Source organism: Acipenser ruthenus, chromosome 1 (genome assembly GCF_902713425.1).
Source record: "Acipenser ruthenus chromosome 1, fAciRut3.2 maternal haplotype, whole genome shotgun sequence".
NCBI lineage: Eukaryota > Metazoa > Chordata > Actinopteri > Acipenseriformes > Acipenseridae > Acipenser > Acipenser ruthenus.
Window position 1 is genome coordinate 103,531,971 of NC_081189.1, and position 16,268 is coordinate 103,548,238.

Genomic DNA, 16,268 nt, shown 5'->3' on the forward strand with positions numbered 1-16,268 from the left:
TACACAAGCCTGTTGTTATCTCTACTGGACCTGGCAGCCATCAATTCCTTTGTTTTGTACAAGGTAGGAGAGATTTCATCTTGAAGCTAGCTACAGTGCTTCAGCAGAAACATTTCGATCAGAAAACTGCAAAGCCGCAGGCTGCAGCAGCTCAAGCTGGATTCTGTGCTGCGAGTGACACACACGCAGGATAAATCATATGTTACTTTCATTTTAGATTAGTGTTTTATATGTGGTAAGTTAGAAAATAAACTCTTATGTTTAATTGTTTATTTAAATACGGCGTTTCGGCTGTGCAGATGTTTGATATGATGTGCTTGAATAAAACTTTTGAGTTGTATCTGATAGTTTGTCTTTCATTTTAATTTTGATGATGTTTAAAATGTACGGTGATAATGACTGCCGTCGGCAGGTATGAGTATAACCGCGGTGGTTCTGTTGTTGAAGTAGTACATAGATGTACAGTGCGTGTGTGTGTGTTGGGGGAGTGTCTATGTTTTGTACGATCTTTACATGGATTTTGACCCTGCCCTTAAAGCTGCACTGCCAAAAGGATGTCCTTTTGCTGCTGTTTCACGGTGTATTTGTGTAACAACGTCACACAGTCATGACTGCAGTCCATTTTCAAGTGCATGTAAACCAAGCCAATGTGTAAGTGAGCAAAGGCTAGGAAGAAGGAGCTGTTTTGACCTGCACATACTGAACGTGGGACATGATCTGAACCAAATAGTCAATTGTCCAGACAGATTTGATAGGCTTGTACAAGAATATAACTCCAACAGTCCAACCTGTAGCCCAGGGATTGCGACGCATTCCATATGCCGTGGTGGAAGCTACCAATCAAGAACTTGATAAAATGCTAGATGAAGGAATAATTGAAGAAGTGCATGAAGGGACAGAGTGGGTATCAAATATTCTGCTAATCAGTAATTAGAGAACGTCACCCAGTAACTACTATTGACAACATTTTGCATGCAATGCAAGGTTCAAGTTTTTGCAAAGCTAGATGCTAGAAAAGGAAGGTAGACCTGTCTCCAGAATCAAGAAATATGAAAACCTTTATCACATATTGTGGTTGTTACAGTTTCTGTAAGGCTCTCTTTGGACTTTCCCGTGCTCCTGAAGCTTACCAGAAAGCTATGGTTTCTATACTATGTGGCATGCCACATAGCACAGGTTTCAAGTCAAAGGACTAACACTGAATAGGGATAAATGCTGCTTTGGATTGAAGGAAATTGAAATTCAAGGACATCTTGTAACAGCAGAACGGATCAAGCCTGACCCTAAAAAGGTAGATGCTGTTATCAAGGCACCGAACCCGGATAATGGGAATACTGCGCTCGTTTCTAGGAACTTGTGATTTCCTCATGAAATTCTTTTCAAATTATGCTAATATCTCAGAACCACTCCGTATGCTCACGAGAAAATGTGTTGATTGGGAATGGAATTCCAAAGCAGACTCTGCTTTCAAACAATTGAAACAAATGAACCATACCTTGCTTACTACAAACTAGATGCACCAACAGTAGTAATAACCAATGCAAGTCCTGTGGGTTTAGGAGCTATACTGTTAATAATCTACATTAATGATTCAGATTCTGGTATAGTAAGCAAACTGGTTAAATTTGCAGACAACACAAAAATAGGAGGAGTGGCAAACACTATTGCAGCAGCAAAGGTCATTCAAAATGATCTAGACAGCATTCAGAACTGTGCAGACACATGGCAAATGACATTTAATAGAGAAAAGTGTAAAGTATTGCCTGCGGGCAATAAAAATGTGCATTATAAATATCATATGGGAGATACTGAAATTGAAGAAGGAATCTATGAAAAAGACCTTGGAGTTTATGTTGACTCAGAAATGTCTTCTTCTAGACAATGTGGGGAAGCTATAAAAAAGGCTAACAAGATGCTTGGATATATTGTGAAAAGTGTTGAATTTAAATCATTGGAAGTAATGTTAAAACTTCACAATGCATTAGTAAGACCTCACCTAGAATATTGTGTTCAGTTCTGGTCACCTCGTTACAAAAAGAACATTGCTGCTCCAGAAAGAGTGCAAAGAAGAGCAACCAGAATTATCCTGGGTTTAAAAGGCATGTCGTATGCAAACAGGCTAAAAGAATTTAAATGCTTTTTGAGTTTGTTGGTGCATCTATTTGTTCTAAAGCTTTTTCTTTAAACGCATCAATTTCTAGAATGGCAATAATTGTGCCTCGTAATTAGGGGGTGTTTTCTAATTAGCCAGAATTGTATGGGTTGATTACTTAATTATTCTTTTGATCAGTTTAGCTGGACTGGCTATACGGACATACAGAGGTTTAGGACTGAATTGCTGGTTAAAAAAAAATATTAAAAATAATTACTGACTTTTAAAAGACAATTTAGATATTCATTCAGCATATATATAATTCTTGTGCAATTAAAAAAGTGCAATGGTGTCTATTGTCAGTAATCAACAATTACACTAGAACTACACTTAACATATTTAGTTTGCATATTTAAACATTCCATTAAGTAAACCCGCTACAAGGGGCTTGTTGGAACTGAAATGTGGGTTCTGTCAAGTATGAACTGTATGAATTATGTGGGTTTTCATCTCACATTAATATGTACAATTCAGCAACAGGCAGACAGCCAGTAGGAGTCTGGAAGCTTTTTTTGTCACCAGCTGTGTGTCTGTATCTGGCCAGTGCCAAACGCAGCAGCAAAGTTGGTGTGTTCTAGCATTTAAACGCTCAAAAACTGAACCCAAATTGAATACTACTCTATACCTTCAACACAACCTGCAAATGGATAAAGTCCATCCCGGGGAAGTCTGTCTTTTTCTCTCTCTTATTCCACCTTATTTCTCCTGGAGAGAGCCCCGATATAGGAGGTAAAGGGAAGGATTCAACACTTCAGACCCTGGAGTAGATTGTCAAGGTGTTTATTGAAGTACAAAACAGCTCTGGAGAATCAAGTGCCAAAGGTGTAGCAAGTCAGTTCTGCCAGTGAATCCTTAAGGGATACTTTATATACAATTATGATTATATGATTATATGCCATACCCATCCCCTTATCCAATCCCTACACCTACGCACTTTATATTCATTCATTAATCCATCCCCTAATATGTTGCAGTTTAATAGCCCCCCTCTGGTTCTTGTAGTAGCACGTACTTCTGTTGAGACATCTGTTATTGCCCAAGTTGTTATTGCTTATCGAAAAGAAAGAACATTCTGTCAACCTTGCCCTTCAACTGACACTTTATGTATTTGAGTTTATGCACAGTTGACCCACTGTTCTTGTTTCATTCTAGAATGTTCTAGCACATTGTGGTTTCATCCAGTTGTTCTGCCTTGGTGCAGGAAACGATTTCAGCATTCGGTTTCTACACTCCTCACCTCTGTTATTCCTGAACAAGAGAGATATTATTTAATAAACACATGCCAGTAGAAGCTGGACTCACTCACAATTTATATCGATATATAAAATACATGGATGAAGGCTATATTTGCATCCAGAGCCATTTGAAAAAAAGGCATATTACCACAGTAATAGAGGAAAATATACTTGAACTTTGACCCATTCGACTCCTTGAAACCATATCTTTCAATTCAAACACAAAATATCTATTTTCCTGTAACTCACTGAAGCCCATCTATTATTCTATATATATTTTTATCATCACTATTGATATTCGTTGTTTTCTTTTTAATGCAATAAAATAGACATCTGGAAAACATTACGATGTACAAATTGCAAAATGTTTAAATATGTCAGTGATTTTTGTGTCTTAAGGATCTTTCGTTGTCATTTTCTCTCTGTCATTCAGTAAATCACTTTTGAAAGCCATTCAGTATGAATTTCAATTTCCAGGTAGCAGGATCCTTTGGCTGGAGTATGTGTCATTCTACAAATGGTAATTTGCATTAATATCATCTCTGTTCATTGTCACAGTATGACGTGGAATTAAAAAAAAAATAGCAATCTGCAGAACTGCAGTATCTCATTTACTTATGCAAATTGAACACCAATTAACAATACAGCAATGTAGTATCTGGCTTGTCTCCAAGGTTTAAATACTGCAAGGAACACTTGCCCTTAGAATGCAGCACTGAATCGAGTTAGCTATCACTTATTTTACCAGCACTGAATCAAGTTAGCTATCACTTATTTTACCAGCACTGAATCAAGTTAGCTATCACTTATTTTACCAGCACTGAATCAAGTTAGCTATCACTTATTTTACCAGCACTGAATCAAGTTAGCTATCACTTATTTTGCCAGCAGAGGAAATGTTATTCTCTGGAGATGCGTTTTACAATTAAGAGTTAGAACATAAGAACATAAGAAAGTTTACAAATGAGAGGAGGCCATTTGGCCCATCTTGCTCGTTAGTTGTTAGTAACTTATTGAAACTTAGTTGACACTCTTGTAGGTCTATTAGAGCTGAACCTTTTTTCACTGCAGAGCTAAATGCAATACCACCTATTGGTTGCTTGAATATTTAATTTTATTGGGGTTGTGTTCTGTTTTTTTGTTTTGTTTTGTTTTTCTAACAACTAGGTACAGTGCTTTGAACTGTTTTGCAAGCTTATCAATTGAGTTGCCAGCAGTTGCCAGCATTTGCCAGTACAGCAGTTGCCAGAAACTTGTATTTCAAAATGTTGATTAACTACTTACACACAATGTGCCAGTGTACTCACTGACTTGTGGCGTGCACTATAAGATCGTGTAAACAACAAGTCAGAAATGTGTGTTGCTAGGCAACGTCACTGCCATTTGTGCTATCCAGTTTGTCATGCAAATGTAATATGGTCGAATCAGAACGAAGCAGCCGTTCTATTTATGCCTGTTGCCATGTTACGTTACACGTCTGAATTTCACAGTTTATTCTTATTGTTATCGAGTAATGTGCATTTGAGGAGATTGTTGGAATCAGTTCCGAACAGGGTATTTCGATTCTGGTTCCAAAACTCTGTATGTCAATGTGTGAGCAGAAGTTCCGACAATATTGTGCAATCTATGAAATCGCTTACAATTAAAACAACTTTAACCACATGGTTTGTGGAAACAGGTCAGTGGATGTTAGGATCCTAAGCCGGCTTGGGGTTAAATTACTTTTCTAGATAGCTGAAATCGTGTCGTGTTCGGCTTGGGGTTGGCTAGTGAATGATCCCCTCGAGGTGCAGAAGATTCACTTTACCCAAAGCGTTTTCCTCATTTCATGTAAAAGTGAGACTGAATTATTCTCCAGGGAAATACATATAATTAAAAAAAAAAAAAAGATTAAAACCCCTGTTATTGCTGTAATAAATATTTTACAGATCTTTTTTTTTTTCTAAGTGTGAACGTGTCAATTATAGTTAACAAATGTATTTTCACAGAAATTAATGTTTTAATAATCAGTTTTGCTAAAAACATAATTGTACTCACTGCAATCGGATCCCTGATATTTGTATCCAGTTTGTTGGTTCCTAAGCAGGAAGCGGGTCCTGATTTCAAAGGAACCGGTTCACATATCTCTTGCTATCCACACCATGGCGCAAGCAAAGAAGATACTGTTGGCAATATTCCAGAATAGTAAGCATTTTATGTATGTATGTACATGTTGAATTATTTCTCTATTTTTCTCGGAACTAGTGGAATTAAATGTAATTAGTAATTTATGTTAATTAAACGCCATTGTTAATCCGCAATAATTCTTATTTTTTTATTTTCTATGGCAAGGGGGCGATGACTAAACTCAGCTGATCCTTAGTGGGCATTGTTACGAAAAAGGTTGAGAAACACTATCAAAGTTTTGCATCATCGAGATATCTTTAAAAAAAAAAAAAAAAAAAAAAATGGATATAATATTGATCTTTTATTTAACATCATGTAATGAAAGAAACAAAAACAAAAAAATGATATCGCAAAAGTCTCCTGGAGCCATAACAGTAGTGCATTTTTCAATTTGTCAGTTTTTCATTAAGTATATGAAAAATGACAAAGCAGTATGTAATTCAATGTTAACGTAACATTATTCAGTAGGTTTCATTCGAAGCAAATTTATGAAGCACAATTAGTTAATTACAGTAGATGTCGCTTTTTAACAACCTCTCGGTTCCCAGCAAAAAGTTGTCATTAACTGAAAGTTGCCAATAAGCGAAAAGCCCCCGTTTTCAAGTGTATTTATATGGAACGATATGTACTGTAGTTGTACAACTATGGCACTGAAATACATGTGTTTTTAAATGTTAATGTGAGAAACACGAAATACCCAAACATAGAACTGTTTACTTCACACATGTGTAAAACAAAACAAAAAAAGGGAGTATGCTTAAATAGTACTACAACGATGTACTACAATTGTCCTTACAATGAGTAAAGCAAACATAAAAAAATATGTGTTGTAATTACAATCAATTCTAAAGAACACCATTTTTAAATAAGAAATTTTCCTAATCTACATTAATAATTTTCCTAATCTACATTAATCATTTAGATTCTGGTATAGTAAGCAAACTTGTTACATTTGCAGACGACACAAAAATAGGAGGAGTGGCAAACACTGTTGCAGCAGCAAAAGTCATTCAAAATGATCTAGACAGCATTCAGAACTGGGCAGACACATGGCAAATGACATTTAATAGAGAAAAGTGTAAAGTACTGCACACAGGCAATAAAAATGTGCATTATAAATATCATATGGGAGATACTGAAATTGAAGAAGGAATCTATGAAAAAGACCTAGGAGTTTATGTTGACTCAGAAATGTCTTCATCTAGACAATGTGGTGAAGCTATAAAAAAGGCCAACAAGATGCTCGGATACATTGTGAGAAGTGTTGAATTTAAATCAAGGGAAGTAATGTTAAAACTTTACAATGCATTAGTATGACCTCACCTAGAATATTGTCTTCAGTTCTCGTCACCTCGTTACAAAAAGGATATTGCTGCTCCAGAAAGAGTGCAAAGAAGAGCAACCAGAATTATCCCGGGTTTAAAAGGCATGTTGTATGCAGACAGGCTAAAAGAATTGAATCTATTCAGTCTTGAACAAAGAAGACTACGCGGTGATCTGATTCAAGCATTCAAAATCCTAAAAGGTATTGACAATGTCGACCCAGGGGACTTTTTTGACCTGAAAAAAGAAACAAGGAGCAGGGGTCATAAATGGAGATTAGATAAAGGGGCATTCAGAACAGAAAACAGGAGGCACTTTTTTACACAGAGAATTGTGAGGGTCTGGAACCAACTCCCCAGTAATGTTGTTGAAGCTGACACCCTGGGATCCGTCAAGAAGCTGCTTGATGAGATTCTGGGATCAATAAGCTACTAGCAACCAAACAAGCAAGATGGGCCGAATGGCCTCCTCTCGTTTGTAAACTTTCTTATGTTCTTTTGTTCTATCGTTGTCTGCTTTTTACAATGTACCACATCCCGCATCGCAATTTTGCTTGCCGCTTCGTAGCCAGTTTCAAAGCCACGATTCTGCCTAAGTACGTCAGAAATACGCAGTTGCAAAGCCAGTGTGTTATAAAAGCTGCATGAAGTATGTGCATAAATCATGCAAGTGCTTTCTGTAGCACTGGCAACTAGTAATAAAGCTGTCAATAAGCGGCGTGCAGTTGCTAATATCAGAATTCCATTAACATTAAAGTCTATGGGAGGGGATTGGTTCCTGGAAAAATGTTGTTAATAACCGAAAGTTGTCTATCAGAGTTGCTAATAACCGGCACCTACTGTATATAGGGTGATGCAAAACTTTTGGCCATAGCTATATGCTAGTTATCTGAAAATATCATCCTCATATTAGCCATTGCTGTGTCCTTATAATTCCCCCACTAGGGATTTCACGTACATTTCACAGTTTTGAATATATCTGGCGAACCGTTAATCCAGTTGTCATGAAACTGGAGGTTAATATTGCTCAGCAAAAGCTGTTGAGAGTATGGCAATTCTGGGGATAATATCAGACCTGCTAACCTCTACGTATTTTGCGTATCCGCTACGCATTTTGAGTTGGTAATACGCGGGTACGCTTTTATCAGAGATGTAATCCATATTTCGCTCATCATCTATGATGTTGCCTGTAGTTAGAGAAAGTGTTGCATCTAACGTCAGAGCCGGCTTTAGGGCAAGGCAAGCAAGATAGATTAACCAATTAGGTTTTGAGTTTAGTTACGTGATAGAATAACCAATCAGCTTTTGAGTTTAGTTGACGATCCAACCAACGTTTAAAAAAAAAAAAAAAATTATCGTGGGTTGACTGACAGAAATTCCTACCACCCAGTTTCTTATTATAATCGCTGACATTCTACTGTAGCCTATCAGGCTTTGTTGAGTTGACTCGCTTGTGTTTCAACTGCCAGTTACGGACACACTGGAGGGAGTGTGAAGTACTGTGACTTGTGAGGAAATGATTTCAAACTGGCTACGGTACCTTTGTTTTATTTATTAATGCATTAGTTATGCATTCATTTTTGTCTGGGGGAAAAAACTCACTTGCGTTTTAAAAAGAAAAAACGTGCTTAGTTTTGATAACTGCATCGCATGAAAAGAAAATACAGCTGAATGAGGATTTTATGAGAATGGCGAGGGAGTAAGTACAAACATTTATTATATTATAGTACAATATTTAAGTTTAATGTTCTGTTTTTGGCTTGTTGTTTTTCACAAACACCTGTTACCATACATGGATGTCAGTAAAATTTGATTTTATAAAAATGGGCACAGCATTAACATTGTTAATATGGTTAAGGTACGTAAGGCTTCTGTTTACTTTGCAAGTAGCGTACAATTACATTGTAGATAAATGCTGTTTCATTGTGCTTTAAACAAGTCATAAATGGCTGGTTTGTGATTTTATATTGAAGTTCAGTAAGATCATTAATGCCGCGTTAGGCATTTTGGTCATCTTCCACAGTAATGCTGACTGTGAAAGAGTGTTCAGCTTAGTGACCAAAAACAAAACCCAACACAGAGCCAGCCTGAGCACAGACATGTTAAGTTCACTGGTAACACACAAAGTCATGATGTCAGTGAAGCAGCAAGTGTGTCATACACAAACCTTTAGTGACACCTTGCTCAGGAAAGCCAAGTCAGCCATCTATGAAGCTAAACATTCAAGATCTGAAAGTGCAGTTTGACCTCTTGGATTCCTTTCTGTTCCAAACAACTCACTTTGTGGATAGCTATTACATTTGGTGCTGACTCAGTGACTATTTACAAGTTTTTTTTTTCCTTTTTTGAGAGTGCTTTGTTTCTCTGTTTTAGAAGCTTAAACATTTCAATTTATGTTTTGACAGTAAATAAAATACAAACATACTACAAAAATGGCTATTTTTTGTACTTGAAATAATTTTCAGTTGGTATAAATTAAAAAGGTTTCATCTATACTAAGGTAAACAAAATTAAATTTAAACTGAAACAATCAAAGCTAATGTCATTATTTTTTTGTACTGATAAATTCATACTCAAAACTCACCAGAGTGTAGCATTTAGCTGTTTTATACCCTAAAACAGTTCTGGGGGAAGCCCCCCGGACCCACCGAGATGTCCGCGTGAAAGAGTGCTACTCAAATAAAAATGTCAAGGTTGGCAGGTCTGTAATATGAAGCTTTCTGTTTGTCTGTTCATCCATCTATTATCATATTTATGTCACAGTTATATTGTTGCATATATCCTGAGTCACTTATCAAATTGTGATAACAACTATCATTGCAAATTCTTACTCTATGCCATTCTGTACATACTGTTGATACATGTCATGGCCGTCAATCTTTTTCATCATACTGAGAGCTCCAATTCTGAATGTACTTCCGTGGTGAAGGATGTGTTTCTGATATACTTGTTCATGAGTGTTTTAAACCTGCCTCAGTTTACAATGAGATTAAAAATGGGACCCACATCATCAGACGGACATAGACCTGTATTTTCCACTTTCTCTTGTGTAGAGCTTAATTTAAGTTGAATATTTTTTTTTTTTTAGCTGTAAGACCAAGCTGTATGCCACTGTCACTTTCTGAGCCAAATGTTTATAAAGCTATAATTGTGGATTGTTATTAACCCGACTGTTTTGATTTCAGCATTACAGGCTTTTCTCAACAAAAAGGATGTATCAAAGGAGCTGGAGGAAGTACAGGAAGAGTACAGGGCCCAGCACAGTATTCATCTAGTGTCCATGATTGAACTTTTCAAAACCCCATCTGTTCGGTGGCAGATAATCACAGCTAGTGTTACCATGGGTTGCTACCAGCTGTGTGGTTTGAATGCTGTAAGTTTATTTATTTATTTATTTATTTATTTATTTATTTATTTATAGTTTAAGTTTATTTATTTATTTATTTATAGTTTCAAAAGAGATAAAGGCTGATTTCACAGACCCTGGTTTGCAGTAAGGTAGTTAAAGATCCATAATAATATGAGTCTGTGTGATTTGATCAATCTGTACCCCACCGTGATGAGCCACAGCATTTACAGCAGAAGAATCAATTGCATCAAGGATGCACTAGTGCTGTAAAATGTGGGGTATATGTTGAAAAAATTGACCCCTAGTCGAGTAAACAATTCTTTAAAATGTTCAGTAAAATATAACTGACTAAGAATTATTATTTTTCTTCAGGCATTTATATCCAACTTTAATTGGTAAGGTTGTCCAAAAAACGAATCCCCAGAACAGGAGCAAGGACTGCGAGGAGTAAGCCGTGGGACTTAACATATGAATTATGTGCTTGTGACTTTAGGAAGATAACATGTTTTCCCCTTGGCTCGCGGAGAGCCGCCCTCACGGAGATGGGAAGAAAGTGTTTCTTCCCCAAGGGGAAAATGTAGAGAAGGATAGAATTCGCCCCGACTAACAATGAACGCCTACGGTTCAGGAGATCGACATGGCCTGACCTCTGAGACACAGCCATGCGAGGCGACAGGAATTCTGAAAGAGAGAAGGAAATGAACATGCAAAGGGGCCAGAGAGTAAATTTAGCATAGATAAAAGCAAGATGTTAGCAAAGAATATACGTTTCCCCCTGACTCAGGGAGAACCGACCTCTCACAGGTGAGACAGAACCGAACGGCCTCCAGGCTGGGAAGCATGTATGCTGGCCCCAGGGGGAACCCTAAAATGATAGAGAGATTAAGATAGATTTGGCCGGCGGTCCCCTCTGGCTCTCGGAGAACCTTCCTCTCGGAGGTCGGGGCCAGCTTGACTGGGCCTAAGTTTGCAAAGTGAACGTCATTTGCTCCCAAAAGAGGACCCCGTCTCCCCGCATCTGTGCCGACTAAAGACTAATCTCACCGCTCAGCAGAGAGGACTACTTCCTCCTTGTGGGAGGAAACCTCTGGTGGCCATCTCTCGTCCTGGCTGAATGCTGGCCCCCACTCCAGGCATACTAGCAATATTCTATTTGGTTGAAGAGATATCAGAGGCTGATATCTGATCTGGTACTGGTTAACGTTTACTTTGGCTGCTGAGGTTGCTGTGTCTATACAAAGGAATTGGAGGGGCGGGGGAAGGGAGGGGAGGGGGGAGGGTTCCCAGGTGGAGGTGCAGCTTGTTTTTTGCATGAATGGGGAACAATAGAATGACTTCCTGGTTGAAGGGACAAGGGGATACCTGATTTTGTTTGCAGAAGGTAGTGAAGGAGGACATTAAGAGGTGTTATTGAGTCTTTTACTTATCTAAACAGGCTATTTTTGGGACCAGGCAAGATGCTTTTTTACTTATTACAGGTAAAATTGTAAAAGTAAAAGAAAAAAACAAATATATAATTCTGGGTTTTAAATTTAGGCCGGAGCAGACCTCTAATATACGGTGCCATGCAAAGTTGCTCGATTTTTACAACCCGCTTCTGACCTGGACCTGCTACTACAAGACACGACCCGAACCCTCAACCCGCTGCAGCACCGTCTTCTTACCCGCGACCCGACCCGCTTTAGTAAGATCTGCAACCCGACCCGAACCCGCAAGTGTTTGTCCTTTACCTACTGCCTGTGCCGACTAACTCTCACGCTCTCACATTCACACACGGATACCTCTACCATTCGCCACAGAGTGAGTTTACAGAATAGGCTATACAGCGTGGTAGCTCCCTCTTGGTCTGGATATATTTTAACATAGTAACATATTAACTATCTCTACTTAATTTACTATAAAATACCTACTTAATTTACTAGAATTACCCACAACCCTACCTTACCACCAAGCCTTTGTCTTACTATATATAAATGTTTAATTTATTCTTATGGAATTAAATTGGTTTTAGACCAGACACTATAACAAGCTAGGTAGAAATTTATTTTTACTTCAGAGGAAAATGTCCAACTGAAAATACATTACAATAAGGAGTAATCATCTTTGAGAATTTACTCTTGACCCTCTTTATTGCTGGTCCACTTGCTTGCTTTCAGGTGACATTACTCTGCTGTATCAGCAGATCACCCCTGATTTTAACCTGTATCTTATCTGAAGTTTTCATTGAAAAGTGGATAGCTAATCTGGAGACCTGGGGCAGGTTAGATAAAACTTAAAAATGAAAGTATTGTTACAATTTTTTTTTGTAATCCTATTGAAAGTAAAGGCTATCAGGCTTTACATAATTATTTCTGAACCACTGGCTGTCCTGTCCTTTATGATTGACATGTGAGGCACAACTTTTGATACCTGTCAGCTTCTTAGTGACAATGCTTGAGTTTCAATATAGGCACTGCATGACCTTCAAAGATAATGAAGACAAAGTCTTACTTTAAAATCCAAATCAACATACATACGTCACAGTAAATGTATGTATACTGCGGAGGGCTCTTGTAACCTTATACTATAATATTAATCACTAATAACATTTTAAACCTTTTGTGACAGTAAGCAAGTCAGCACAAGTCAGCACAAGAATATGCCTACTGAACCAACAATACTCGGCTTCATGATCACTAACAATTTATAAGCTGAAAAAAAAGCAAAAAAAAAATCATTCCAGTCCAAGAACTGCTATAGGAATTTATTAACTCGAGCAGTCTAGAATTAATAAACAAAGTGTCAGTAACCAAAAAAAAAACATGTTTTCTATAGAAGACCATAAATAAATAAATACTTAGCCCCACCTAGCTTTTACCAGTTGTACTATACTGTTGGTTTTAAATACTTTAGATTCACCTCTCCCTGAGAGCGACTCTTTGTCCAGGTAGCAGTCATTAAATCGGACTAATTTAAATCACAGTCAATGTAAAGAACACTTCTATAGACAATAGGCTGAAAATAAAATAAGAAAAAAGCGTGCACGACTAGGGAGTACACGCTGAAAATAAACCAAAACAAAAATCACAACCACACTCGCACACACGCAAAGAGCTATCGATGGAAATAGGCAGTCTCAAGAAAATTGAAAATACTGAGAAAACAAAAAGAAACCTGCACAAATGTATACAGCCCCCCTCCCCAATTCTCATTTCCCTTTTCTTTCTTCATCAAAAGTACATTGTATTTCACAGTGTTAATGGTATAATAAAAAAAGAACAAAGTAAATGAGCACTGTGGGTTCCCTTTCAAATAGGGAATATTAACTATTACAAACGGGTGTTTCAATTTAAGACACCCGAACTGAAAACTCTATACCAAAGACTCTCACTAGAGCACGGTGACTCTGCTGCGTCTCCGCCCCGCAACCACAAAATAACAGCGTGTCCTTCCAGCAATGCCATTTTCTTTTTTAGCCGTGCTGAATACTCCTGAGAGCAGATAAGTGTATCTTCTCTATATACCTATTATTAGTGCTTTTAACTTGTTTTAGTGCTATTTATTGTATATTACAGAATCACTGAAGTATAAAATAATTTCGAGCTATATTTCTGTTGTTTTAGTCTGTTAGTCCCACCGCGGCCTTGTGTGCCGTGCGAAGCTTAGCCTTTCCTCTCCGGGATCCTTCGGAGTACATAATATTTATTTTTCTTAAAATGTATTGTATATTTATTACACTTAGATAAATATAAGAATATTTGGTGGGCCATGTGGTTTCGTTTTCATTCCACTGGTGCATTTATATGCTTTTCTGTGAAATTTTTCTACTAGCAACTCGATGCTGTTTTAGTACTGCTTCTGCAGTACTACTACAAAGGGTTTTGAAGCAGGCTTTTTCTATTTTCATTCGCGAATTTAGAATTAGCCAGTGGCTGACTCGCAGGTGGGCACCACATACAGTAAGTGCAACTCGTCGCCTCCGATCCTTAGGGACCGAGGTTACTGTTTCAGTGCAGGCTGCTGCTGGTTTGGTGTTCACACTGACTACGCAGTTTAGCCAGTGGCTGACTTGCAGGTTGGCATCCCTGCTAATTTGGCACTTGCAGTAACTGCGATTTCTTGCCCCCGATCTCGCTTGTGAGTTTGAGGTTACTGCTTCGGTACCGAGCGTCTGTACCGAGTGCATTGAGTCAGCGGCGAGTGTTGGTTCACCTTGGTGGACCTAAAGGAGGCCTATTTTCACATCCCCATAAAACCAGCACACAGAAAGTACCCGAGGTTTGCTTTTCAGGACATAGTGTACCAGTTCTGTGTTCTACCGTTCGGCCTCTCTGGCTCCACGTGTTTTCACAAAGTGCATGGAAGCCATTCTGGCCCCATTGAGACACAGAGACAATAGAGTCCTCAACTATCTGGCTCATCTGCTCAGGGTCTCCAGCACAAGCGCACAAGCACACAAAACCCGTCACCAACCACCTACATCGGTTAGGTCTGAAAGTGAACAATGCAATGAGTCGACTAACACCTGTCCGGATAGTCGCCTATCTGGGGGTGCGCTTGGACTCGGAGCTCATGTTGGCCACCCTGTCAGAAGACAGAGTGGGGAGAGTAACTGCCTGCCTAGAGTTGTTTCAACTCGGCAGGGTACTTCCAGCAGTGCTTTTCCAGAGGCTTCTGGGTTTGATGGCAGCAGCATCGAATACCCTCCCACTGGGTCTTCTACATATGAGCCCTCTGCAGCTCTGGTTCAACCGCACGGTTCACCAACCGGTGTTGAACTGCAACAAGCTTGTGACAGTGTCAACGCACTGTCTACAGGCTGTCACTGCTACCGGAGTAGCGCTGGGCAGCGTCACCAAGAGAGAAGTCATCACCACAGACACGTCCATATATATACAGTATATATATATAAGTAGAGTCTCTACTGCAATGCAAGCCAAACTTTCAGTTTAGATAGCTTACCAAAAGACTTTCTGTAGAGACATTCATGGTCACACTCTTGTCATCTTGCTTCTAAGGGATTAATTATTTAACTCCTGACATTTATTTTCTTCAAAAAATATCTTTATTAAATTAAAAACATAATTATAAAAACAAACAAACTACGTGTTTGAACACTACAGCTTAATGTGAAGCAAGATGACAAGAGTGTGACTATGAATGTCTCTACAGAAACTCTTTTGGTAAGGCATCTAAACTGAAAGTTTGGCTGAAAACATTTTGAACTTTTGCATTGCCGTAGAGACTACTTTCATTACATATAATTAACTTATAATGGTCAGCACCTCGTCAATATCAAGCATTGTAGTGCACAAATGACCTTTCTTGTGTATATATATATATAAACAGCTGGCTCTTTGAGCTAAAATATAGATATATACAACAGCAGTGTGGAGTAGTGGTTAGGGCTCTGGACTGCTGACCGGAGGGTTGTGGGTTCAATCCCGGGTGGGGGACACTGCTGCTGTACCCTTGAGCAAGGTACTTTACCTAGATTGCTCCAGTAAAAATCCAACTGTATAAATGGGTAATTGTATGTAAAAATAATGTGATATCTTGTAACAATTGTAAGTTGCCCTGGATAAGGGCATCTGCTAAGAAATAAATAATAATAATTTATATATATATATATATATATATATATATATATATATACACACACACACAGAGCTCACCCATTATAACATGCCTTGTTATAGTGCGGAATCGGTTCTAACACAGTAGGGTCGTGGCTCCATAATGCCATTACAGTAGCCCTTTTTATAATTGTTTTTTTGTACTTGATTTATTTCTAATTGAATTAAATTAGGCTCTCTAAAATATACCATTCAAACATTGATATACCATTGTAATTAAATAGTGCCTGTTTCCACCGGGCACTATTTAATTACAAGCACATGGCTTAGATATGAAATAGCTTCTGCTCTCCACTGAGCATGCACAGCAGACAGTATTTCACATGACCCCGGAACGCAATATAATTAGGACTTATGATTTAACAGATAAAAAAATGATAAAAAAACCACTAGATACAAAAAAAATAAATCCGTGTTTATCCAATAAGC

General features: G+C 38.1%; 1 protein-coding gene across 1 annotated transcript in view; it reads left to right on the top strand.

The window, feature by feature from the left end:
- Window positions 1-16,268, top strand: part of LOC117420416 (solute carrier family 2, facilitated glucose transporter member 9-like) — a 156,490-nt gene that overhangs the window by 60,513 nt on the left and 79,709 nt on the right. Inside the window, exon 7 of the mRNA XM_034033868.3 lies at window positions 10,061-10,248. Coding sequence (XP_033889759.1) covers window positions 10,061-10,248 — 188 coding nt within the window. The remainder of the gene's footprint in view (window positions 1-10,060; window positions 10,249-16,268) is intronic.